Source organism: Carettochelys insculpta, chromosome 3 (genome assembly GCF_033958435.1).
Source record: "Carettochelys insculpta isolate YL-2023 chromosome 3, ASM3395843v1, whole genome shotgun sequence".
Lineage (NCBI taxonomy): Eukaryota > Metazoa > Chordata > Testudines > Carettochelyidae > Carettochelys > Carettochelys insculpta.
The window spans coordinates 202,477,032-202,503,688 of NC_134139.1; the positions used below are offsets into that span (position 1 = coordinate 202,477,032).

Consider the following 26,657-nt stretch of genomic DNA (forward strand, 5'->3'; position numbering starts at 1 on the left):
CCTGTTTCGAAACAGCTATTTCCAAATGGGGGCTGCATAGACAGGAAATAGAGCCTATTTCGAAATAAGCTGCAGTGCATCTGATGGCTCCATTTCAAAACAGGGTTTATGGCTGTATCTCCACTAGAGCAATTGGTCGACAGGAGTTACTCTCGGAAGAGATCGTCTCACAAAACTTCCGTCAGCAGACTGGGGCAATCCGCTCTGTTGACGGAGAGCAGCCACCCTGCCCGGCCTCTCTCTTGACAAAACGGCCAACCGGAAGCACAGCGGACAGGGTGCCCAGTGAACCAGAAGCCCTGTCTCTCAACAGTCTGGCCCGTGGAACCTGCAGATGGGCTTGTGGTCAACAGATCTCCATCAACAGAGGTGTTCTGCCTCATGGGGGAACGGCAGAATGCTGCCAATGGAAGTGCCATGTTCGGTCCATTTCCTGTCAACAGAATGCCTTGGGAATGTGGACAACCCACAGGTTTTGTCAACAAAAAGACACTTTTGTCGAAAAAACTCTGGAGTGTGGACGTAGCCCGTGTGAGTAGACGCTGTGTTTTGAACTAGCTCGGTGCTGTTTCGAAATGCACTCTGTGTGCAGCAGCGTTAAGCTGTTCTGGAATCACTCTTCCCGAATATCTTATTTCAAAACAAGGCTGCTGCGTAGACATAGCCTTAGAAAAGCAAACCTATAACCACCGACAGGCGGACTCAAACTGGGGATCTGTGGAGCTTAATGCAGGAGCTGCTACCGTTGGAGCTAAAAGCCAGCTGGCTCTCAGCTAAGGCTATACAGAAGGTTCATGCTTTCTCTCTGTAGGTGTCAGTACATGGGACAGTGACACCCCTGCCGGAGGTGTGTGTGTGACACGCCCGCCCAAACAGTGCACACGCTTTCATTCTGGTAGGGCTGCTCTGTAACTGTAGGGTTGCGTATGCGAGCCAGGCCGGGATCGGTCCGTAGAGCTGATGGTGCCCGCATGGCCTCGTTGTGATAGGGTTGCTTGTGGCCGTTCGGCAGTGCCCGCTGGCTTGTGTATTGTAGGGTTGCCGAAGAAGGGCAGGAAATGCCCTGTTTCATCCTTCTGCAGAAGAGCCTAAAGCTAAAGCTGTAGCTGGGCCATGCGTGGACCGAGTAAAAGACGAGGGCAGGGACTCAAGGTTGGGAGGACTGGGGTGGGTCCGACGTCAGGCTGTATTTCCCAGTGCAGCCTGGGACAAGGGGAGAGGGTGGGGGGAGCTGGGTGTGTGGGTCCATGGTTGAAGGTTGTGTGCAGGTCAGAAGGTTCAGGGCAGGGAGGATCTGGCCTGGTATGAATAACAATGCTGCAGAGCAGCCCTCTGCGCCACTGGCTGAGCAGCTGGCCGGATGGAGGAGAGCTGAAGGACGCCAGCTGGCATGGGGGGGCCCTGACTTCTCCTGCGTCAGTGCCCTCTGCCGTGCTGGTGTGTGAAGGTGCCGGCCCGCCTGGCTTGCTCAGCTCCCAGGCGTGGCACTGGTGGTGTTCCAGAGCCCTGGACTGTGCCTTGGGCAGCCCAAGCTGCAGGGCGGGTGAAGCGAGCAGGCCTGGGGAGCCACAGCAACCTCTTAGGAGTGGCGCCTGCTGGCTGAGCGAGCCCACGTCCCGGCCACATGCCCTGACAGGCCCCTCGGAAGCATCTGCCTGCTTCCCAGGCTGGCGTGCCCATGCCAACGCCCCAGGCTCCCGGCATGGGGCGGAATTGCCGAGCTTCTCCCCACCATTTCCTGGGCTCCTCAGTGAGCTGGAGCATGAGCCTGGGAGTGGGGTCCCAATTCCGACTGGTAAACATGGCACAGGAGCGGGATTCCTGCGCAGGGGAGGGCTCAGGGGCTCTCCTGTGTGCCAGCTGCCCCGCCCACCCTTGCTGGGTTCCTTCTCCCATCCTTCCCCAGCCTCCGGACCTTTTCCTGGTCTTTCCCCCACTGCCTCAGCATTGTTTCCCCCCAAGCTCTGCTGTGGGGCTCCTCACCCCTGGGTGATAGCTGAGAGCCCAGCTGTTTTGCCGTCCTGTCCCCTGCTCAGCGTTGAGCCGGAGTTATTCATTCTTCATTCATCCCCTTTTGTCTTTGTCCCCTCAGGAAAATGATGCCGTCCTCTTAGCAGCACTGTGCCCCTCAGGATGTCGGGAATCCCAGAGGCCTTGTCCCGGCTGCGGGGCAGCTCACTCCGGAGCCTGGGCGGGACCCTGGACCCCACCATGGTGTCAGTGCCCATTGACCTGGAGAAGGAGGAAGTGAGGATCCTCAAAGTGTGTTTCTACAGCAACAGCTTCAACATGGGGAAGAACTTCAAGCTGGTGAAGTGCTCTGTCCTGACGGAGATCCGGGTAAGTGGGGTGGGATGCAGCATTGCAATGGAGACCCAGGTAATTGGGGCGGGATGCAGCGTTGTTGTGGGGATCTGGGTCAGTGGGGCAGGATGCAGTGTTGTCATGGGGATCCGGGTCAGTGGGGCAGGATGCAGCGTCGTCATAGGGATCCAGTCAGTGAGGTGGGATGCCATGTTGTCATGGGGATCTGGGTCAGTGGGATGGGATGCACGTTGTCATGGGGATCTGATCAGTGGAGGGGGATTTCTGGATTTCCTCAAGCATGGACTTGGCCCACTCTGCTGTTCCCTTTTAAGGGCCACACACTGTTGCTGCCTGATGTACCATAGAGTGGCTGCCTAGATACAAGCAGTGTGGATTGAACCTGGGACCGTCAGCCCCAAGGCCAGAGGCCTCAGCCACTCAAGCTAAAAAGCAACTTCTGCTGAGGCTAGCATAGTTAGTGAGGCCAGCAGGAGACAGCCTCATGCAGGGAGTGGGGTATTGCTCTCAGCCTGGGTGTGCAGTAAGGCAGAATGCTTTGATTGGTTTGAGTCAGCTCCCCAGCTGCTGGCTCCCAGGAGAATACAGCTGTGGCATGGCCTGCTGGTCCAACCTGGCGTGGGCAGCTGAGAGCTGAGCCCGGTTCCTTTCCTGTGGTTTTGTGGGTGGTTCTGTGTGGGACTCTGGAGTGAATCACCGAGACTCCGCTGGGCTTTCAGTTCCCTTTTCAAGGTGGTTCTGTGGCACAGCGCCCACCAGGGCAAGGAGAGAGCAGTCATGCCAGGGCAAGGCACGTAGCCAACACAGGGGCTGGGGCACCTCTGTTGCCCTCTGGATCTGTGCAGGTCCTTGGCCTCCTCATGATAGACACATTCTCCCTGTGGCTCTGGAGATAGTCACACATGGTGTCCTTGGCTGCTGCTGGCTCTAAGGCCAGGGGTGCAGCCAAGGTGCTAGGCTGAGTGAGGAGGGTGAGTGGCAGCTGTCTCCAGGGCAGCAGCCTTAATTCTTGCCCTGTTAAAGCAAGTCGGGAAGTGTCTCGGGCAGCACTAGGAGGTGCTGTGCCCTGCGTACCTGGCAGCACCACAGTGACTGAGGCAGAAAAGCCAAGCGATCATGGGCTTGTGGACTGGGCCATGCTCTGTGCTGAGCTGCGGGGGACCCCATGGCTGGTTTACAGACAGGTGATTGCATCAGAGCCAAGCTCAAACCCAAGCTGCAGGTCCGAGGTGTGAGGGATGTGCGGTGGAGTTAGGAACACTGCAGGAATGGAGGCTGCTAGTAACTCTGAACAAAAGGGTTGTCGGTCTTTCAGACATTCACAGCTGAACACTGACGTTACAGGTTGGAAAGTTTACAACGCAGAAGTAAAACTCTCCTTTAAACGATCGTAATTTCCACAAAACAAGCAGAGAGACAGCTTCCTTGTCCTGTCAGATCTTTTTGTTAGCCTTCCCTTTATTTTGTTTTCAATAAAACGTGTGTGAGGCACCGTCCAAGCCTCGCAGCCGCCAGCCCCAAAGAGCCGACCCAGCATGGGGCCCAGAGAACCCAGGAGAAGGTTGCAGAACCTCAGAGTTACAAACCCGAGAGTTACACACTGACCTGACAGCCCCACATCTCTCCTGGAACAGGACGTGCGCAATCAGGCAGCGGCAGGGCAAAAGCAGCAACCCGAAAGCAAAGACAGTGCAGGTCCACGTTAAACATGCACTACAGATAAAGGGGAACGTTTTCAAAGAGACTTGACAAGGTGAGGAAACTGGGTCTGTGCTTGTTGCATTGAAACTAAGACAGTTACATATGGTCCTGAATTTTTTCTCTCTTTTTGGCTCTGCTGCTGCCTGACTGGCTGACTCACACACCTGGGGTGTGGGTCGCTGCCCCAAGCAATGGCACTTAGACCGCTTACGCCGAGGCCGACTCAGTGTTTTCTACAGCCTTAGCCACGAGCCAGCTGGCTTTTAGCTCCCGCACTAGGCTCTGGAGGTCCCGGGTTTGGTTCTGTCTGCCAGCGTTACAATGGCAGACCTCTGGTTCCAGGGGCCAGGTTTGGCTTCAGAACTCTGGGGTTCTGCTGCATGTGGGCGACTACCTCCCCTGCTGTGCAGCAGGGCTATTTTTAGCGTGCTCGTGCCATCAAAGCTGGTGCCTGTCCGTCTACCGAGCTGGCAGTCCCAGCTCCCTGCTGCAGTGCTGGCTATCACGTCTCCCACCTGCAGTGTAGATGGGCCCAGAGGCTGGTGAGCTCCTTCTGACCGTGGGTGGCAGGTAACGCAGGCAGTAAATTGCCTACCGTCCCCGGCCGTCTGGAGAAGAGGGGGGCTGAGGCCAGGGCCGGGGGCCGTGGTGTGGCTGCCCACAAGAGCTAGGGCTGGGGCCTGCCATGTGGCCACCCGACTGTCTGGGGAGGCCCAGAACCCAGGCCGCAGCTGTCTGGCTGGAAAAGGCAGGTGCTGGGGCTGCTCTCGGGACGGGCCGTGCTGGGGCTGGGGCTGTCTGGGAAGAGCCAGGGCCAGGCCAGTGTTGTCCAGCAGCCTGGAGTGATGGGGGGCGGGCAGGAGCCTGCCACTTGGGAAGGGGCGGGCAGGGTGTGCCTGTTCAGCCGCTTGGGGAGGGCTGGGGCCAGGGCTGTCTGGCCCTCCAGCCACTGGGTGCCATGGCTGTCCAGGAAGGGTGCAGCCGTACCTCACCCAGGGGCTAGAAGCAGGAGCCTGGGGTGGGGGCTGGGCTCAGCTCCGTGGGGTGTAGGGATGATGGAAAGGGCGGGGCCGTGGGCGGAAGGGGCAGGGCTGAGACCTGCCTTCTCCAGCTGGCCCTTCACCCAGCTCCCATGCCTTGCACAGTCCCCTCTGCCATGCATGGTGGCGCAGTGCGCCAAGGCAGCGGTCATGGAAGGCGGAGCTGCGGGGGAGGCCGGGCTGGAGAGCCGGGGTGGGGATCCTGGACTGCTCTGCAGCAGAGCTGAGCACTCACCTGTCCCTTGGCAGTCAATGGGAGGTGCAGGGGCTCAGCACCTCTGCCAGTCAGGCGAATAGCGTTTCCCCAGTCCTGCAGCAGGTGGCGGAGGCAGCGGGTGCCCCCTCCATTCGCTCTGCCCACTAAGGTTGCCTCCTCCCTCCTCTGCAGGGCTTTGCTGAGCTCCAAAGGCAGAGTGAGCTCCACCCCTCATGCCTCACGGGATTGGGACAGGCTGGGAATTCCCTGGGTCTGGAGGCAACCGGGGGTAGGCAGGTGTGCGCCTACCAGGCTCTGCAGGCCTGTCCTGGTCGGGGAACAGCGCAGGCTCTTGGCTCAGCAGTTCAGAGAGCGCCCAGGTCAGCACCCAGTGGCCATTGGGGGCGTGATGCCAGTCACCAGGTAGGGACAAAGACTGGCTGGGTCTGGGAGGTGGAGCTCAGCTCTCCTGGCCAGGCACCTCTCACTTCACGGCTAGGGCAGCCTGGGCAGTGGGGAAAGGTCCAGCTGGGGGAGGCAAGCCTCAGCTTGGGATCTTGCCCCTTCCCGTGCCCCCTCCCCTGTGGAGCCAACTCCTAGCCCTGACTGTCCGCAGACCCCGTCGTCCCCCTCCCAGTGGGTGGTGTGGTCCCACCCGGCCTAGCGGCTGGGGACTTGGCCAGCCACACTGCAGCCTGGCACCTTCCTGGGCAGCTGCACCACGGCCCCAGGCAGCCAGAGGGTAGTAGTTTTGGGCAGGCAATGCTTTTCCTTGCCTGCATTACCCACCTGTGCAGGGCAGCCGGGGGCTGAGGCTGGCTGCGCTGTACCTGCTCTGCCGTCGCTCTCTTCTGGCTGTGAGCCATCACCTTTCATCAGCCAGAAATCCAGCTAGTGTTTCCACCAGCCCCCTGCCCGACCCATGGGGATGGCTGGTGAATTTATAGGTCTCTGGGCCCGGTACCAACACTGGCCTGTAACCCATGATCACTTACCTGTTCCCAGGGCCCTAAACAGGTGGGACCAGTCCCAGCTCTGAGAGGCTCTCTGGGTAAACGGAGGCGTGGGTGAGATAACAAGAGGCAATTTACATACAATTGCTATGCAGAAGGACAAGCTGTGCTGTGGGAGCAGGGCAGGGCTGGCGTGAAGGACTTGTGTGGGCAGAGTAAGGGCCTTGCCAATGAGCACACGGGACTGCGTGGGCGGAGGCAGGAGGTTGACTGTGTACCAGGGTGGGTGAGATTGGGGGGCACTGGCGGGGTTGGGGGAGGACAGGGACGTGCATGAAGCATGATTGGCAAGGCTGCTGAGGGAAGGAAACCTGCCGTCATCTCGCGGGGGATGAGACCAGAGGGCCCAGGCTGAACTAGAGTCACATTCTGGCTTCTTCAGCTGCTTGCCTTTGCTGCTTGGCCGGTGGAAGAAGCAGGCGCCTGTAGGAATACCTGAGACCTGGCCTAATACAAGCAGCTGGAATCCCTCCAGCTGGTTCCCGTCCCCTCCCCAGGCCCTTGTTTGAGTCCAACTGGCCAGGTATGACAGGGAGGCTTCCCTGCCTCTGAAACAGCAACGAAGGGTCCTGTGTATTTTTTGTATTTAGCCAGCCATTTTATTCTTTTACGTAGAGACTGTCCTGTTTGTCCAATGCGTATAGCAGAGGGGCACTGCTGGCACATGATGGCATACATTATATTGGTAGATGTGCAGCTTTACAACCCATCCTGGACAATGATCCCCCACTTTCACAGGCCTTGGGAGGCAGACCAGTCCTTGCCCACAGACAACCTGCCAACCTGAAGCAAATCCCAACCAGCAACTATACACCGCACCACAGTCACTCTAACTCAGGGACCCATCCATGCAACAAACCTCGTTGCCAGCTCTGCCCACATATCTACACCAGCAACACCATCACAGGACTTAACCAGATCAGCCACACCATCGTGGGTTCATTCAGCTGCACATCTACCAATATAATGTATGCCATCATGTGCCAGCAATGCCCCTCTGCTATATACATCAGACAAACTGGACAGTCTCTACGTAAAAGAATAAACGCACACAAATCAGATATCAGAAATGGCAATAGACAAAAACCCGTCGGAGAGCACTTCAATCTCCCAGGTCACACAGTAGCAGACTTAAAAGTAGCCATCCTACAGCAAAGAAATTTCAAGACCAGACTCCAAAGAGAAATTGCTGAGCTACAATTCATCTGCAAATTTGACACCCTCAGTTCAGGCTTAAACAAAGGCTGTGAATGGCTGGCTAAATACAAAAGCAGCTTCCCCTCCCTTGGTGTTCACACCTCCAGATCAACTGCTGGTAGTAATCCTCACCCTTGCTGACTGAGCTAACCTTGTTATCCCCACCCTTGCTCTGGCTTATTTATACCTGGCCCTGCAGATTTCCAAGACCAGCATCTGATGAAGTGAGTCTGTGCTCACAAAAGCTCATGTTCAAAACTTTTCTGTTAGTCTATAAGGTGCCACAGGACCCTTCGTTGCTGGTACAGATCCAGACTAACACGGCTACCCCTCTGATACCTGCCTCTGAAAGATCTGCTGTAGACTGGGTGAGGGCACAGAATGACCATCCTGCTGCCTCCCTGTCTTTGAGCCGCTCTGCACCCCTCAGCAAAGTGCCAAGGCCCTGTTAGCTCCCCCAGAGCCTTGCAGCCACCAGCCCAAAGGAGCCGGCCCAGCATGGGGCCTGGGGTCCCAGGGGGTGAGCCAGGAAGGCAGCGAAATGCAGACACTGCCTGCGCCCTGGGAGAAGCCCTGTGAGCCTGGGGCTCCAGCTGATCACAGCTGCTATGCCAGGGGTAAGTCCTGGGAAGGAGAATGGCTCCCGGTCTGGCGCTTGTCTCCCAAGGGAAGAGAGATCAGCAGGGCAGGAAGCCGCCTCTGGCCTCTCCTAGCCCCAGGAGGGGAAGCCAAGCCAGTCAGGGGCTGACCTGAGTTAACAGACCCCAGGAAAGAGAACGGTGGGAGTCCTGCACTGGTGAGGTGAAGCGCTGGGACTGTGGAGATGGACAGTAGTGACTAAGATACTGAATAAATAAGACCCCATGAAAGGGGAATCTTATTGCGAGGATACTGGACCTGATGTCAGTTACTGCAAAGCACCTGGGAGGGAAACTGAGGCAGAGTTTCTGTAGAGCCACCCCTGGCCACACAGGGGTGTGCTGGAGACAGCATCCAAGCCACAGAGGGGCTGGAGAGAGCCTGTCTGGCGAGGGCTGGGCCACTGACTCGGCCGTAGGACTGGCGCAGCTGGGGGTGAAGATCCGGAAGCACTTGGGAAACATCCCCGGCTTAGCAAGGTGCTGCCATTTGCTACCCCAGCCCCTGCTTCCTGGGGGGCACCACCTGGCTCCGCCCACATCGCAGCAATCTCTCCTGGAGGTGAGCATGCCCCCGGCTCGGTCCGCATCGCACAGGAAAGGGCAGAGGCTCTTGTCAGTGGTAGGAAAGCGATGTTCTCAAGGCCCATTGGTTATGTGACCTGCCCCGACAGACTAACACAGCTGGCTCCTGCCCCTGGAGTCCTGGAGCTTTAATGAGAAGGCAACAAGCTGCTGTTACACCTTGGGAGTCCTCACCTTCAGCCGGCCACTCTAACCACAAGTCACGCTGCCTCTTGGGATAGGCCCCAGGAGCCTTTTAAAATAGGGCTGCTGGGGGAGTGAAGAGCATGGCCAGGTTCATCCTCCCATCAGTGGGCCTGGGAGACAGGCAGGGAGGCACGTAGCCAGCCAGGAAGCAGCAGGATGTGCTGAAGCAAAGGAACAGAGTGTTGTTGGAAGGGGCAGGAGCGTCATACAGCGAGTACCTGGGAACAGAGAGACGGAGGATCTGCTGCCGCGGTGAAGCTGGCTGGGGGGACTGGGGAAGAGGAGCCGTCAGATGAGAACGTGGGGGAAGGGGAGAAACGGGAAAGTCTCCGCAGACGCCCTTGCTGCTGGGGGACGGGGAGGCTGGGGCGTCACCCAGGTGACACCTCTGGCAGTTCCCCAGGAGCCGATGCCGGAGCGGATTCTCTGCCCACCCCCGGCTTTCAGCCGTGGCTCCACGGAGGCCCAGCGGGCATGGACAGGGAATGAGGCCCGGGGGTTTTCATTCCTCCCCAGGTAGCTCGGCAGAATCCAGTCGACGCTGGGGGTTGCTGGTGAACCGTTGGCTGAGGGTACGTCTGCACTACATTGCAAACCTCTGCTTCCAGACGGGATACTTCACAGGCCAGGCCCCAGCGTCCACATTGTGCTGTAAGCCTGAGCTTGTGATTGCTGGACCCCAGCCCAGGGTGCTGGAACTGGGGTGGGGCCTGAGGGCCTTGACCCCCACTTTTTAGCCTGGGTGTCCTTTGCAGGAGGCCATGCTGATAACCCCCCTTCCCGGCCTTGGCCAGGTGCAGAGCCAGCTGGCAGGGGCTGAGCTTTGCAGTGAGGGAGGCCGTCAACTCCCTGACCTAGGAGCACAGCCCCTGCTGGGGTGTCAGCCTCTTCCTGGCTGGGGGAGCTGAGATGGACCATAGTCCCCTCTTGCCATGAGACCCCACCCCTCTCTGTGGCCCCGCCCTTTCCCCGCCTCTTCCCTGTGAGGCTCCGCCCCTGGCCAGCCCCGAAGCTGGAGCTGGGCCGTGTTGAAGCTGACTGAGGGAGTCCAGGCCGCTGTGGAGAGCCCAGAATCCTCCACTTCATGTGGTCAGCCTGCCCAAGGGGATGGGCACGCCACCCTGGAGAGGGGCAGAACCTCCTGGCTGCTCCCCCCGATTTCCACAAGCCCAAGCCCATGTACACGGGTCCCTGTTGCATAGGATTGAATTGCAACACAGGGCTCCTGGCCGTTTCCCCTTTCCCCTTTGTGCTGCACAATTGGTCCTCCAGGTCAGCTGGTATTGTTCCTGCTCCCTGATTGGACAATGCAAGCTTTAAAACCAGGACCATGTTGCCTTGAGCAGAACAGGCTCCTGATGGAGGTGTGAGGATAAATTGTCACAGGGGCTGATGTTTGCAGTTCTCTAGGGATTTTCAGGGTTCCCTACCCAGGCCTGGGCAACAAGCGAATGCTAAACCCGGTGACCTTACATGTCCCAGCAAAGTGAGATTATTGCAGAAATAGTCAAGGATCTGTGCATCGGGTGAGGGGGTGTCATCATTTTATCACCTCAGCGAAGAATAAAAATCTTAGGGGCGAGTGAGGGCCTCCACGCTGGCTCTGTCTGCGCACGGGATTTCATTTTTCTCATCACCTCACAGTTATGAAACTTCTGCCACTTTCTGTCCAGGTCTGTGGTTTCTTCTTCAAGGTGAATCCGCACCTTTGTCAGATCCTGCTGGGCGCAGAGCTCCTTCTGCTCCCTGCTGGCTGCTGCTGCAGGTCTCGGAGGCATTCAGCATGTCTCAGGATCAGGCCTTTCGGGCAGGGCTCAAAACGACTTTGAGGAGGTCGCATGACCTTCTGGCCCTATTTTCTGTTGTGCTTCCGAAACCTGGCGCGAGGTAGAAGAGAGGGCTTTGAAACGATCGGAGAGAGGCCAGGCGGCACAGAGAGGCTGCGCCTGGAGCCCAGAGCTGCGGTGGAGAAGGCTGTTTTGCAGAGACGAAGGCGGAAGGTCGCACTTGCGTTGGAGGCCCTGGTCTGGGACTGGAGAGATGCAAGTTCTGCTCTTGGGTCTATCACAGACTCCCAGTCCATGAGTGGCTCCCCACTCCTGGGGTTTATTAGTATGTCGCGGGGGAGCTGGCAAACCAGGGTGTGGGGCAGAGCTAAATGAAGAGGACAGGGAGGGGAAGTTATAAAAGAAGCCATGATGGCTGGATTCAGTACTGACAGAGGGGGAGGACATGGTCCCCTCCTACTCGTAATCAAGTGACCGCCAAGAAAGAGGGAGAAGGCAGGCAGATGGCAGCAGGAGAGTGGCTGGAGAGGGAACTCACCACTGTTGCGCTCCATGAAGTTTGCCATAGATTCAGTGGGGCCAGGATCTCCCGTGTTCTCTGACTCTCCCTCTGTCCCCTCTCTCCCGGGTTGCGCCTCCCCTTGAAGGAGAACAGACTGACTGTACTCTGACTCATGTTTCCCTATCTCTTAGGCAGCTTTCCCAGAGCTGGGTGTGTGAGGGGAAGCCGGGAGCCGGCTTTTTGGGTGCAGCAGCGTTACTGAGGTGTTTGTCTTGGCCGCCAGCGATCCACTTTTTCTGCCCCTCTCTGCTTGCAGCACGCGGCCTGCCCCCCCGACCCCCACGTGTTGAAGAACTGGTGAAGCCAGACGGCCTTCAGTAAGCTGAGAAGGCAGAACTGGTTGGGTCTGAACCCGTTTAATGCCAGCGCGAACGCAGGCAGAGCGAGGCAGATCCTCCCAGAGGCCTTGCGAAACCTCCCAGAGCACCCTGCTGCCGGGAGCCGAGCGGAGCTTGGGGAGCACACGCTCAGAGGGGACTCAGCTGAATTCCCAGCTCCATTGCGAAGTCCCAGTGCAGGCGGTCCCCTACCGTAACGCTCCGGGTGGCTCGGGACGCCGGCTGCTGCATCCATGACTTGGCCACAAGTCAAGAAGAGAGCAGCTGGAGCCCCCCAGCAGTGGGATGACCCCTCCGAGTCAGCCAGCCTGGTGTCTGTGCCCCCTTCCCCAGCAGGCGCTGTGGGGTGGGGAGCAGGGCCAGCCACAGCCTGCTCAGAGCTGAGGTGTTAAGTCTGGAAAAGGGAGGGTGTGCCCTAGTGCTGACAGTGACCCTGCCTTCCCCCGGGCTACACCACCTCAGCCCTGCTCTTGAGGGGCCGGCTTCCTCACGCCCCCAAGCCCAGTCCGACCGGGGGACGGCCTCGTGGAGGGCCCCTCACTCCAGTCGCCCCCTTAACACCTGTCTGATGGGATCTGCGTGAAAGCCACCTGCTCCTCTCCTGCAGGCCCCAGGGCTTTCGAGCCTCCCTGGCTGTGGGGAGCTGTGGGGCAGTGACCCAGCACTGACAGGCTCTGCCCTGTTGCCCGGTCCCTGCTCTAGCCAGCAGCTGCCAGCCCCCGGGTGACAGAGGAACCTGGCACTGCCCTCAGGAACAGGAGTGACACTCGGGTAGGGGGTTGTTGGATGAAGTGCTGGCCTGGTGCTGAGTTCTAGTCCTAGCTTTGCTGCTGGGTGACCCTGGACAGATCATCTGACCTCTTTGTGTCTCACGTTCCGTACCACTGGCCTGGCAGAGCACTCTGACACCTCCAGAGGCAATGTGGTTTCTAGAGCGAGGTGATATCCCTGTAGGACTGGCAGGGTTTCCAGTAGGTCAGCTAGTCCAGCCCCTCCTCAGAGGCAGGGTCAAGTACCTATACCACTGCTTCTGAGCCTGTGGGTCATGACACCCCTCTCCCCAGAAGGGGTCATGGGGCAGGCTAGAGGGGTCACGAGTGCAGAGCCAGCATTAGGGGGTAGCAAGCAGGGCCGTTGCCCAGGGCGCTGCAAAACTCTTAAGTGCTTCAGCCCCAGGCGGCAGGGAGGGTCCTGGAGTTTTCGTCCCACCACATAACCGTTAAAGATGAATGTTTAATTCCTGCCGACTCCAGAAGAGCCCTGAAGGGCTGGCACCCTTAGCCCCAAGCCGCAGGGGCTGAAGGCCAAGCCCAGGTTTAAGGTAGGAAGGTTGAGATTCATTTTTCCGTCCCAAGGGTGTAGCCAGCGCAAAAAGGCTGAGAAACACCAATCTAGACCAGCCCTGGCAGGTCTTAAAAACCTCCATGATGGAGATTCCACAACCTCCTGTGGTGATTTGTCCCAGTTCTTAACTACCCTGGCCAGAGGCGCTGATTCTGGGGATGTTCTGTGGCTGGTGCACCTATGGGGAAAAGTTGGTGGGTGGTAAGCACCCACAGACCATCCCTCATCAGCTCCCTTCTCCCCTCTCACACCTTCCTCCCACTGGTGGGCCTGGAGAAGTCTGTGCCCTGCCCTTCCTTCCTGCTTCCAGCCTGCCATGACCAGTAGAGCCCTGCAAACTGGAGGATGTCTGCTTTATAGCCACGGGTATCTGCACCTGCAGGTCTGGATGCAGGTATCTAGGACTCAGTTTTGGAGACACAAATTTTGCACTCACTCAGGGCGTTCAGGAGAAGCTGGAGGGGAGGGGACAGGAGTGAGGCACTCAGGTGAGGAGGTGGAATGGGGAGAGAAGAGCTGGGACAGGGTGGGCCCTTGTGGAAAAGGGGTGAGTGGAAGCAGGGCTTGGGTCAGAGCCGAGGTTCAAACATGTTTGAAAGTCAGTCCCTGTTACCCTGACAGGAGGATTTTCCTAATGCCCAACCTAACCTGCCCTTGCGGCAATTTAAGCACTTGCTTCCTGTCCTGTCCTGTCCTGTCCTCTCCTCCGTGGCTAAGGAGAACAATTTGTCCCCTCCTCTTTATAGCAACCTTACATGTACTTCAAGACTGTTAACGTGTCCCCCTGCCTGCCACCTTCTCTTCTGCAGGCTGCACGAGCCCAGTTTTTTCAGTCTTCTCTCCTAGGCCACGTTTTTGAGTCCTGCCTTCCTTTTGGTGCTCCCCTTGGGACTTTCTCCAACTTCTCCACCTCTTCCCTGACATGTGGCGCCCAGAGCTGGACACAGTACTCCAGCTGAGGCCTAATCGGCTCGGAACAGAGCAGACGAATGACTTCTCGTGTCTTGCTTACAGCACTCCTGCGAATACAGCCCAGAATGACAGTCATTCTTTTTTGCAACAGGGTTACACTCTTGACTTGTTGAGCTTGTGATCCACTATGACCCCCACCCACAGCCCCATCCCTTCTTGCAGCACTCTAGCTCGGCAGCTATTTCGCAGTTTGTATTGTGGCCGTTGATCGTTCCTTGCTCGGTGGAGCACCTTCCATTCGTCCTCATTGAATTTCATCCCATTTACCCCTGACCATTTCTCCACTTTGTCCAGATCATTTTGAAGTTTGGTCCTGGCCCCCCACAAAGCTCTGGCAACTCCTCTCAGACTGGTGTCATCCGCACACTTTTTGAGTGTATTTTCTACATTATTATCCAAATCATGTGTGACAAATCAGACAGCTCTCTGGAGGCCTCCCCTCCCCCTATATGTGCCATTCCAGCTTGCTTGTGGGACACTGCTAGCTAGTCTTTGGGTACGGATTCCCAGCCAGCCTTCCACCCACAATGTAGCAGCTTTGGCTAGGCTCTGTTTCCTCGTTTGGTTAGGAGATCATGTGAGACAGTATCAAAAGCCTGACTGCAGTAATATATTGTCCAGGGGAGCAGCTCACCCCTTAAGGTCAACTCTGCTGCCTGCCTCTTCTCCTCTTCTCAGCCTGGTTCATCCTTGGGGCTAGCAAACATCAAAGCAGGGACTCCTCATCTTTTGTCCTTAGCTGATGTTCCAGGCCTCATGTGTCTCATGATGACTGTTCACCTCCAAAACCCTTTCCCTGCACTGCACCTTTAGAAGCCAGCGAGTCTGTGACCTGTGCATCTGGAATCGCACACCAGGGCCTGCTTTAGGGGGCACTGACTAGCTCACAGGCTGGTAAAGGGACGTGGAGCAGCGTGGCTCAGGGCTCCAGAGGAGATGGTTAGAGAGTCACAGTCTGACGGCCCTTTGTTGGCTTGGCACTTGGCGCCGAGGGATGGTTTGTCGCTCTGTGCTGGGACTCAGGAGCTAACAAAGACTCACTGCACACCTGTCATGTCATCTCTCTCCGCCTCAGTTTGTCATCCATGCAAGCAGACGGGTCCTTTCTCCCTCCCCATCGGGACTGAAAGCGGTATGGGAAATGGATGGGCTCTGAATACGCTGGCTGGACAGCACCTAGCTCAATGATCTCAGTGTGACTCTTAGTTCTTTAGCACCCTGCTTGAAAGAGCAAACCAATAAATGCTCTTTGCAAGAGGTCCGTGGGGAGTTCCTGGCTCCTGTTCCTGTGTTTTCCCTTCCCTCTCACAAGCACTAAACTCACCCTCTCCTGGAAGGTGTTACTTCTGTGGACAGATGAAAGAAAAGTTAAAGGAACCAGTCGGTGCCTCCAAACCTAGCAAAGTAGTTTTGGAAATAAAAGCAGGAAACTGAATCAGGGTGAACAGTTAAAAAGTGCCTGGTGTCTTTTATCAGCATGCTGGGATAGCAACAGCAACAGGGACAACATCTTCAGTGTATAGGGTCAGGTCCACCTCAGTCGTTACAGCAGGGATGAGCTTGGTCACCAAATGGACTGACAAATTACATCCCACATTCGGGGTTCTCTTTGCCCAGTCCTGCCATGCAGCCACCTCTGGGGCAGAACGTGGCAGCTAACAGGACACAGTGAGGAAAGAGTGGAAGGTGAAGAATGTTACCCTACTAACGCAGGCTGGAGTTAGTTAGGCAGGTGATAATTACTTTAGCATCGGAGGGGTAGCCGTGTTAGTCTGGATCTGTAACAGCAACGAAGGGTCCTGTGGCACTTTATAGACTAACAGAAAAGTTTTGAGCATGAGCTTTCGTGAGCACAGACTCACTTCATCAGATCCAGAATCTGATGAAGTGAGTCTGTGCTCACAACAGCTCATGCTCAAAACTTTTCTGTTAGTCTATAAGGTGCCACAGGACCCTCCGTTGCAATTACTTTAGCAGGCATTTGACCAAGGCACTTGGGTTAATTCTCCTCTTCTGCTTGCAGAAGGGTGTCAGGGAATCCTTACTGACCGTGAGTGGTTAAGGCTTGCGCATCCTGTCTCTGCTGAGTCCCTGACTGTTATGGCAGAGGTAGATTGCTCTGCATGGCCAGGGAGATGCTAAATTTAGTGACCACAGAAGGATTTCTCATCCTAGTTCTTCCTGCTGCGCCAGCTCCTGTTCTTATCAAGCCTCAAACTTGGTGGCTAGGAGGAGGGGGGCAAAGAGGTCAGAACAATACTCCAGGATGGAGGTTGCAGCAGTCAGGCTGCTGTTGTGATGAAAGGTGCAGGCCAAGCAGGTGGCAGTTACATAGGCAGCTGGTGTCAATTGGTAGAGTTTCACCAACGTTAACAGAGTGTTACTGATTGCCACCTGCAGGGATCTGGCCCCATTGGATCATTAGTCGAGCAAGGAAAAAAATTGAAAATGTCCTTGATTTAACTGTAAACCGATTTTCTGCCGATTGTCCAAGGGTCAAGTGCTGAACTCTAAACGAAAGTTATCTGCAACATCACCCTGAAGAGCTGAGTTTACAGCTCATCTGCACCTAAACAAATGAGGATGGCATGCTGCCAAGTGTGCAGACTAAACTTTATGCACCTTTCTTTCCTTCTTTCTTTCTTTCTTCTACAAACTGTTGCACTCAAAGAGCATTCTTTCACTAAAATGCATTGTAATCGGACACCGCAAACACCCATGTTCTGATTTCAGTCTTCAGGCATGGGGAGAGTATATCAAAATGTTATTGGGAAAGCCAGCAAATATTTGAAATCTACAGTAAACTCTTTCCTATCTGGCATTCCATCATCCAGAACTCTCAAGTAACCATCATTTTAACCACAAGTAAATTTTAGTTGCGTTTTCCATAGGTACAGTATAGTGAACGTAAAGACAAATAAGCAAATGCAGTCTAAGATTACAGTGTAGAATACTACTCTTGTTGGTAAATGAAGTATTCTGCACACATTTTAGTTTGTTTCTTAATATCTAATCTTTCTTTCATTTAGTGTTCTGCATTGCTAGGTGTACCTCTCTATTATCCAGAATATTTGAATATCTGACAACCTCCCAGTCCCAGGGCTGCTGGATATGTAACTCCTTAACCACCCATCACTGGGCCAGATTTTCAGGTGCTGAGTTAGCTCCAGGGCAACAGCGGCTGACACCAGCTGAGCGTCAGGTCTATGGTATTTCATTAAAAGTACAGCCAGTTACCACTCCAGAGCGTTGTAACCTGCCTGCAATCAGCACAGAGCTGTGTGGCTGGCGGTAGCTACTGGGTGGATGGTAGCCAGTGTGAAAGCTGTATCACAGCACCCTCTAGTGGGAATAGGGAAAATGGCATTGACGGTTTTTCCTGGTGCTTATGGTTCATGCATTTGCTGAGCACATGCATTGGCATGCTGGAACAATGGGTGGCGGTGGGGGTGCTGGGAGCTATTGAACCACCCTAAATATAATGGAAACCACAGCATCCACCCAGAACCCCCGAGTGTAGCACCTCTGAGGCTGGCCTGGCATGAGACCCAAGCCATAGCCGAGCAAGAGACTCTAACATGGGAGATGGCTTGGGAAGCCCAGCACCCAAAGGGTTAAACATGCTACTGGGGTGCCTGTGCCAAGTGACCTCTTGTGCTGGGGGAAGGGCGGTGCCAGGGGGGAAGGAGCTGCCGCGTTCTCACTCTCCTCTCCCCCCCGGCCGCAGGAGGTCATCAACTCCATCCTGCTGAGCGGCAGGATCGGGCCCGACGTCCAGCTGGCCGAGTGCTATGGCCTGCGTCTCAAGCACGTCAAGTCGGATGAGATCCACTGGCTGCACCCGGACCTGACGGTGGGCGAGGTGCAGGAGAAGTACGAGTGCCTGCACCTGGAGGCCGAGTGGAGGTAGGAAGGAACCGCCTGGGCGGACAGCGCTCTCTGGCGCCCCTGCACTTTGCATTTACCCTGCCTTGGGAGAGGTGACGGCCAAGTAGCTGGCGTATTGTTTTCCTTCAGGTATGACCTCCAAATCCGCTACCTCCCTGAGGACTACATGGAGAGCTTCAAAGAGGACAGGACCACCCTTCTGTACTTCTACCAGCAGGTGAGGGCCTTTGCAGTACACTCTCCAGGGCACAGATATGCCTGACTGCACTGACTCCCATCGCATTGTTCGCACTAGCACCAGGGTTGAATTTTACCTCCCAACCCCACCCAACTGTGCACCCCTCCCACGCCCCCGCTCCGCTCCACCACCAGCTTCATGCATTTCCCGGGGATCTCCCTCTCTCGCATGCTCTCACCATACCGGGCCGGAATGAAAAGGGTTCTGCGCACCCACAAATTCCAGACATGCTCCTGGGAGCTGGGGATGCCCATCGCTGGCCAAGATCCAGCCAGCAGCCTGATGCTGGGTGCATTTGACCCACAGCTGCGACGTGTAGAGCAGGGACCGCAAGGGTCTATGCCCTTTGTTCTGCAGGGGTCAGACCAGGTGGTTGCCTCCTCCTGGCTTGGCAGCTATGAATCCTCAGGAACAGGAGTTTTTTCCTGGCGAGCTAAGAGCTCCGGTTGCCGAAATAAGTCTCCTGGCCCTCACGTGCCCCAGCTGCATTTGCAGCCCCGGCCCCACTGCAAAGGGGAGAGGCCAGGAGGGGTTGAGCGAGGACGCAGGACCCCTCACTGGCCTCCACAGCTCTCTTTCTGGCCTTGCAGCTCCGGAGCGACTACATGCAGCACTACGCCAGCAAGGTGAGCGAGGGCATGGCCTTGCAGCTGGGCTGCCTGGAGCTCAGGTACGTACCTTACAGGGCAGGCGTTGAGCCACTAGGGCATCGCCCCCAGGGAAAGGGACCCTTCCAAAATGTGCAGCCCAATGTGGCGAGATGCAAAGAGGTTTGGGAGGCAGCACCGTCCAGTGGCTAAAACAGCAGAGGGCAAGGACCTGGGGGCAGCTGGATTGTTTTCAAGAAAGACGGGGAGAAATTGGTGAAGGTCCAGGGAAGAGCAGCAAGAACGATCAAAGGTTGAGAGAACATGAGCTTTGAGGGGTGACTGAAAGAACTGGGCTTGTTTAGCTTAGAAAAGAGAAGATCTAGGGGGAACATGATAGTGGTTTTCAAGTACCTGGAAGAGGGTTACAAGGAGGAGGGAGAAAAATTATTCTCCTTGGCCTCTGAGGACAGGACAAGGAGCTCAGGGCTTGAACTGCAGCAAGGAAGGTTTAGGATGGACATGAGGAAGAACTTCTCAGCTGTCTGGGTGGCCAAACACTGGAATAAATTTCCTCGGGAGGTTGTGGAATCTCCATCACTGGAGATGTTTAAGAGCAGGTTAGACAGACGTCTGTCAGGGAGGTTCTAGGTGGTACTTGGTCCTGCCGTGAGGGCGGGGAACTGGACTTGATGACCTCTTGAGGTCCCTTCCAATTCTAGTGTTCTGTGATTCTGTGATTGACTCCTGGCCCTTCCACTGGTTTGTTGTTTCCATCAATGCCCCTCTCCATGCCTCAGTTTCCCCCTCTGCAAAACAGGATCCGGCTTTGCAGAAGGCTTGGCGATCCTCCGGTGACGGGGCAGAGCCCTTTCCTATGGTGATTCCCTTTGCCCCAAGTCACAGGCAGAGCAAAACAGGGGCAGTCTGGGGCAAGCCACCAGCCAAGGGGCTGGAGAGAAGCTGCAGCAGGGATGGGAGCGCAGGTCGTTATGACCGACTCCCATCCCCCTTGGACGTGCAGTTTGGGAAACTCTAGCCAGGCTCCAGTGCCATTGTACTGCAGGAAGAGGGAGCATCGGGAGGAGGGAGACGGGAGAAGGAGGAAGATGAAGAAACAGGTGCAGCCAGCCTGTGGGCTCTAGTGCCCCACTGCTGCGGGGTGGTGGGAACGGCTCTCTTAGGCCCTTCGGCTAGAATCACAGTGGGGGTGGAGGGAGCATTCCCGTGGAATTGCACCAGCCAGGCAGATGGACTCGAGCAGCCAGGTGTTAGATGGGCCCTAAAACTAACCCGAGAGAGTCGAGGCAGGAGCCTCCTCTGCTCTTGGAGACTCGGTCATCTGTAGTTGGCAGGCGTGTGCCAAGGTAGGTGGCAGAGACCCGTAGGTACACCACCCGGCAGGCTTATAGCGATCACCATCACTCCCCCTCCGCCAGAGACGCAGGCACACGGGTGCTGCCGGCTTACGCCAGCTGCTAGTCAATGGGGACTTTGCTGGTTTACACCAGCTGAGAATTTGGCCCATAGTTTTTCTTCTGGACCTGGCAGCAGGAGCCAGAATGGCTGCCGTAGAGTTATCCAGATTGTGCCCTCCCTGTGCCCCATCAGCGCCCCAATCTGCCAGGCAAAGCCCAGACCTCTGGACATGCCACAGAGCTTGCAGGGAGTTTATTGCTAATCCGAGGCAGAAAGCCTCTAGCTGGGCTGGAGCTGCTGAGGCGGATGGTTGGTTAGCAAAAGGCTCACGCAGAGCCTGCTTAGTCTGTAAGTCACTCCTGGGGAAAAGCCCAGAGCCAGCTGCTTTTCTGCCTGTTGCTCTTTATAGTCCAGCTGGGCTCAAGATGTAAAGTCTCAGTCCCAAACAGACACCCCAGAAGCTTGTGATTGTTTGGGTCCTGCCTGTTATGCAGAGACAGGGCCGTGGTGGGCTCCCTCTCAGTGGGAATGCCTCGCGTGTAATTCACAGCAGAATTTAGCCCTGCAAATTTCAGTCCAGGCCTGAGTTTGGAGTATAAAGAGCTCCAAAGCAGTGTGATGCCACAGCCAAGCAGCCGAGACGGAACCCTGGACTTCCTGCTCCAAGCTACAGGTTCCTGCCACTGGAGCTAAAGGAGTAACTCCATGAGCTAGTAGCAGCAGTAGACTGGTGTCCCGTCCAAGAACGAGCCACTAAAGGGAGATACAGCGCACTTAGCCAACCTGTTATCTTTGAATCCGGGGCTCTTATTTGGGCCCATCAGTTTGATGATCCCTTTCCTGACCCTGGTCACAGTGTGAGGCTACCGGGGCATCTGACCCCTGCCCATTATTTTGTACCTCTCGTTTTGCATGCTGAGTGCATGAATGAGCCATCAGGGCTGGTGGCTGATCAGCTCCCCTAGCGTTCAGAGCCTGCTTGCACGCCCCCCGCAGAGGATGCATGCACATAAGGTCCTGACTCCTCCCCTTCTTGCAGGAGGTTCTATAAGGACATGCCGCACAATGCCCTGGACAAGAAATCCAACTTTGAGTTCCTGGAGTAAGTGGCCAGATGGTCGTTCTGTTTCTTCTTGACTTCCTTCCCCATAGTCCTCCGAGCTAATCCAGTTCTCACAAATAACAGGGTCTCCAGCCCCATGGCAAGAGCATCTCCTCCTGTCGGTTGTGTCCCAGGCTGTTAGAGGGATCCCTAGGTCCGGGCATGGATGGAGACTCCCCAGTGAAGTCCCCAACCACCAGCACTGCTAAGCATCCCTTGGCATCTCATCCCAGCAGAATTCACTGGGTGCAGTGTAGAACCAGGAATGGATCTCCTCTAGCTTTGGTTCTTCTAGGCTTATTCCAAAATCCTGTCCAGGACCCTGGAGTGGGTTGCCCTCCAGAGGTTAGAGGAGTGTGTGTTTTCCCTCCAAGTGTCCCAGCTTGAAGGCAGGCAAGAAAACCCAGAGTGGGTGGAGCTGGTTCTTCATGAATGTGGGAGCCTGAAGTGCCATGAGATGGAGCTCTTGGGAACGTAATTCCCTACCCAGTCGGAGCACAAGGCAGCGTTAGCAGTCGAAGCAGGGCGGTGCTCTGGTCCCTGTGCTGAGATCTGGATCAGCGAGACAGTGGTCCATCTCTGCTGCAATGGGGCCAGCCCTCAGCTGGGAACCGGACTGAGAGCACCAATTCAGAGGCCAGTCAGGTGGCGCTGAGCTCCAGTCACCTCTGCTAAGAGACCCATCCAAGCCCATGAACCGGGGGGACACAGGTCACATGTTACGTGCCCCTGGGACCCTGGGTGCGAGGCAGGGGCTTTCAGAGGGGGCCCAAGCCCCTCTGCCAGCTGCATGGCAGGAGCAGGTTTTGCAAAGCAGCCCTGCAGGATCGCTAACCACGCGTTTGTCTCTTGCTCGCTCTGCCTTTCAGAAAGGAAGTGGGCCTGGATCTGTTCTTCCCCAAGCAGATGCAGGAGAATTTGAAGGTGAGGTGTTGCTGGGCCCGGCCTGGGAGCCTTTGGAGGAAGGACTCAGTGTCCAGCCACGGAGGCCAGGAGTCCTCCAGGGAACAGCTCCGTGCCTGTGGGTTAAGGCGTGAGGGGAAATCCAGCCCCTGTGCAGAGAGACGAAACTTAGGGGCCGCTCTGGGCCTAGGGCCTAAGCCAACCCTCTGAGCATCAGTGGGGCTTGAGCCGTACCTGGGACGTGTCCCCAGGAAGCAGAACTCCGGGGACTCACCTGAAGCTGAGTGCAGGGGAGCCCACCACTGCCGGGCAGGTGCTCTGGGTCAATGTGGAGGAGCAGCGGAGGCGGAGCTGCCCTCCAAATTAGCAGGGGTTAGTAGATGCTAGGGCTGAGGGGCGCTGGCAGAGCTGCGGGGGAGCCCAGAAATAGAATAACTAGGGGGAGGGGGGCTGCAGGTCAGAGCTGGGGGTGGGGAGGTTCAGGAGTGGTATAACTGAGGGAGGGAGGGGTCGTAGGTCAGGGTTAGAGGGCTGGGGGAGATCCCAGGAGTGGTACAAGTGAGGGGGAGTTTGTAGGTCAGGGTTGAGGGCACTGGCAGAGCTGGGGGAGCGGAGGGGCACTGGCAGAGCTGGGAGGGAGGTGAGGGGCACTGGTAGAGCTCTGGGCGGAGGGGTGCCAGCAGAGCTGCAGGGGGAGGGTTGCTGGCAGAGCTGGGGAGAGGGGAGGGGAGGGGTGCTGGCAGAGGTGCGGGGGAGGGGTGCTGGCAGAGTTGGGGGGACGGGAGGGGAGGGGTGCTGGCAGAGCGCTGGGGGGAGGGGTGCTGGCAGAGCTGTGGGGGGTGCTGGCAGAGCTGGGGGGAGGGAAGGGGTGCTGGCAGAGGTGCGGGGGAGGGGCACTAGCAGAGCTGTGGCGGGTGCTGGCAGAGCTGGGGGGGGTGGAGGGGAGGGGTGCTGGCAGAGCTGTGGGAGGAGGGGCACTAGCAGAGCTGTGGCGGGTGCTGGCAGAGCTGGGGGGGGTGGAGGGGAGGGGTGCTGGCAGAGCTGGGGGGGTGGAGGGGAGGGGTGCTGGCAGAGCGCTGGGGGGAGGGGTGCTGGCAGAGCTGGGGGGGTGGAGGGGAGGGGTGCTGGCAGAGCGCTGGGGGGAGGGGTGCTGGCAGAGCTGGGGGGGTGGAGGGGAGGGGTGCTGGCAGAGCGCTGGGGGGAGGGGTGCTGGCAGAGCTGGGGGGGAGGGGCACTAGCAGAGCTGGGGGGGAGGGGCGCTGCCAGAGCTTGGGGGCAGGCCTGGAGCAGCGGGGTGATGGGCTAGAACTGGCGCGCGCACACGCGCAGAGGGCAGCGTTGGGCTACACAGACGGCTCCCGGGCCGCGTGGCCCCTGGCGTGGGGGCCTGGGTGCCCAGCCCGCGGGCCGCGGCGCTGACCCTCTGGCGCGGGCCCCGGCTCTGCGCAGCCCAGGCAGTTCCGGAAGATGATCCAGCAGACGTTCCAGCAGTACGCCCTGCTGCGGGAGGAGGAGTGCGTCGTCAAGTTCCTCAGCACGCTGGCCACCTTCGCCCACATCGACCAGGAGAGCTACCGCTGCGAGCTCATAGTGAGTTCCTGCAGGCAGGCGGGGCGGTGGGCTGGGATTCGTCACGTGCCTCCAGCCGGCCAGTCCAGCCTCCCGTGTCTCCCAGCACGTCCCCGCTGCCCGGGCCTGGGGGTCAGTGCTTGGATATGGGAGGGAGAGACGCAGGTCCCGACGTGCCTGCTGGCCTGGGCCTCAGCGCCCACGTAGGGCGGGTGCCGCTTCTGCCCAGCTCCGCCGTTGCAATTCGCCCCCTGCCGAGGGGCTGGGGCCCAGGCCGAGGCCCTGGAGGCTCTGCCCAGGACGAACTTCATTCTACCGAGAGCCTGAGTCTGCTCCCCCCGATGCCATTTCAAGGGGGTGACTCCGAATTTGCCCCTGTGGGAGAACAGTCAGGCTCCTGCAGCGGAGTGGGTGGGCGTGGGGGCAGGTGGTCAGCAACAGCGTGGCAACTGAGACCCACCCACTGGCCCGCGGGCCAGGCATTGTGTGGCCGGCTGATTCCCCAGCGTCCGGCTGTGAGCTCCGAGACTGGAGGGGAACGAGCGGCAGGGCCCAGGCTCAGAGGTGCAGGGAGGAGTTGGGGTGCCCCGACTGATGGCCGAGTTGGGTCACTGGATGGTTCGTGCCCGAGCTGTGGGAGGTCCCTGCAGGGAGTTGCCAAAGGATGGGTGCTAATTCCTCCAGGAAAACCCCAGGACAGGCCGGCGCCCCGCAGGGGAATCCCAAACTCCTGGAAATGCACTGCAACTCTCCCCCATGGGCCTCTGGCATTGGGGGGGATATTTATACACCCTGCTGGCCTCTGTAACTGCCGGGGAGGGGAACACAGAGCGGGGTGGACAGCTGTGTCTGCAGTCAGCTCCACAGGCTGTTGTGGAAGCGTCAGGCTGCATACAGAAGAGACCAGCGCTGGCCAGGAGCCCGGTGGCTGGTCACCCACCCCTCGGGGTTGGAAACCAGCGCCATGTGAGCAGCCGTTCTTGGCACAGGCCCTGCTCTTTGCAAGGCCCAGGACCATGAATGCAGCAGAAGCAAACAGCAGGCAGCTGCCTGGCTCGGAAATCCCCACACCCGCCGCTCCAGTAAAGCTGGTGTCCGAGGAGCTCTGCTCCACTGCTTCCCTGGGTCACGCCCGCAGCTCTCCCTGCCAGCTTTTCTCTGCCTCAACGCATAACCAACGTCCGGAAGCTGCCCTGCACTGACACCCTGAGAGAGGCCTTGTTCCGCCCCAACCTGCCCTGTGCTCTGGTGCCCCTGGCCGCAGCTACAAGCCCCAGCTGTTTGTACCCCAGGGAGGGGCTGTGTTCCTCTCCCTGAAGGAGTGTCTTGGCAAACTTCGGCTGTAAGGAGGTCTGAGGGGCCAAGACCGCCCCCTGCTGGCGGCCGTGAGCACCTTTCACCATCACAGCAACCCTGAAAATCATATAGAGGCGTCGCATTCATCAGTGTAAACCCTGGCGTTCCTCCTGGGAGAGTTGTGCTGCATCCCCAGCAGAGCAGCACCCACTGGCTCCCTGGGCCCGGCCCTAGGGGAGGGCAGCTGGTTTCAAACTGGGACGACAGAATACGCTTTCTGTGCAGTCGCCCTGCGGAACTCTCCGCCCCTGGATGCTGGGGAGGGCGACGCAGCAGCTGATTCCAAGGAGGACTCACCATGGCTCGGTGCACAGATTATAAACCCACTGTGGCTAGCTAGTCTGGCCTCCTACAGAGCAGGATTAGGAGTGAGAACACACTGAATTATGAGAGCCTCAGACAGGACGTGAAACACATCCCCTCACGCCAGGGACTGAGCCAAGCACGGGTGGGGGTAGGTAGGACTCTGCCCTGGAGTAGCTTGTTCCATTACAGCAGGGGCTGGTCACTGTTGGAGACAGGATGCTGGGCGAGGGGGCCTCAGGGCTGATGGAGACAGACGCGTTGGGCCCCCAAACTAGCCCCTGGAAATCTCTTCACCTCATCCAGCGCCTCAAACAGCTGCCCCACTGGGGACCTCTGCCCAGGGCGCACTCAATAACAGGGCTGTGGGTTCAGCTGCTCCCAGTCCCCCCCTCTGGTACTCGCCTATCCCCAAGGTGGCCCCAGACTCTCTCTCCCAAGTGGTGGCAGCCACCGAGTTTGCACTAGCCAATATCCTGGTCCTGGCAGAATTTCTCAGGCAGTTGGGATGGCAGGTGCCTGAACATGAGTGGAGCCCTGGTACTAGCAAGGCAGTGGCATGGAATGAGGGGTGGGACCCACACAAACGTTGGGAGTGCTGAAGCTCCCCTGCCCCTCTAGCTCCCATACCTATGCCAAGGCCCCACATTATACTGCTGAGGGGCAGCATCTCACAATCCCCCGGGGTGCTGGGAGTTTGCATTAGCAGCTTTCGTCTAGAGAGCAGGGTTTGAGTCCTGCCAGGGTGGAATAAAGTTTGTTATGTGCGCAGTGATGTGCTGATGTGCACCACCCATAGAAACACACTCTCCCTGCTGTGGGTGCTCTGCTAATCTGCTGAATGACCACCTGAATCTCTTCTGGGTGGTTGCCAGAGCGCTCAGCTTGCAGGGAACGCTGGTCAGGTGTGGCTCTCTGTGGCGTTTCCGCAGTGGGTGCGTGTCACCAATGGCCAGCAGCTGCAGCTCATGAGAGGCCCAGCGTGGGCTGTGCAGGAACACTCACTGTGCTGATACCTGTGCCCCTTCTTGAGTCCGTTCTCCAGGGCTGACAGTCTAGTCCCCTTGGCCAGCACTGAGTGCTCCAGCAAACCTCTGGCTGAGAAGCTTGTGGGAAAGGAGACAGGGCTGTTTTGGAGGCAAAGACCCACACGCATGTCCCTCTCTTTCTTTTCCAGCAAGGATGGAACATCATGGTGGACCTGGTGATTGGGCCCAAGGGTATTCGGCAGATGACAAGCAAGGAAGCAAAGGTAAGAGATGGGTCAGGGCTACATCCCCCAAAGAGCACAGGGCTCAGCTATCCCCCTGTCCTCTGCACCCCAAAGGCATGGGGCTGGTACCTAGAGCATTAACAGGAGGGTTGTGAGAAAGACACAAGAAGTCATTCTTCTGCTCTGCTCTCTGCT

The 26,657-nt window shown here is 57.6% G+C and overlaps 1 protein-coding gene across 4 annotated transcripts in view; it reads left to right on the plus strand.

The window, feature by feature from the left end:
• The window catches only part of PTK2B (protein tyrosine kinase 2 beta), a 117,784-nt gene that overhangs the window by 62,800 nt on the left and 28,327 nt on the right, over positions 1 to 26,657 (plus strand). For all 4 annotated transcript variants that reach the window (XM_074991431.1, XM_074991432.1, XM_074991433.1 and 1 more), the window contains exons 2-9: positions 2,093 to 2,340; positions 17,612 to 17,790; positions 17,902 to 17,989; positions 18,601 to 18,680; positions 21,056 to 21,118; positions 21,988 to 22,042; positions 23,471 to 23,611; positions 26,427 to 26,501. In XM_074991431.1, coding sequence (XP_074847532.1) covers positions 2,134 to 2,340; positions 17,612 to 17,790; positions 17,902 to 17,989; positions 18,601 to 18,680; positions 21,056 to 21,118; positions 21,988 to 22,042; positions 23,471 to 23,611; positions 26,427 to 26,501 — 888 coding nt within the window. In that variant the 5' untranslated portion in view covers positions 2,093 to 2,133. The remainder of the gene's footprint in view (positions 1 to 2,092; positions 2,341 to 17,611; positions 17,791 to 17,901; positions 17,990 to 18,600; positions 18,681 to 21,055; positions 21,119 to 21,987; positions 22,043 to 23,470; positions 23,612 to 26,426; positions 26,502 to 26,657) is intronic.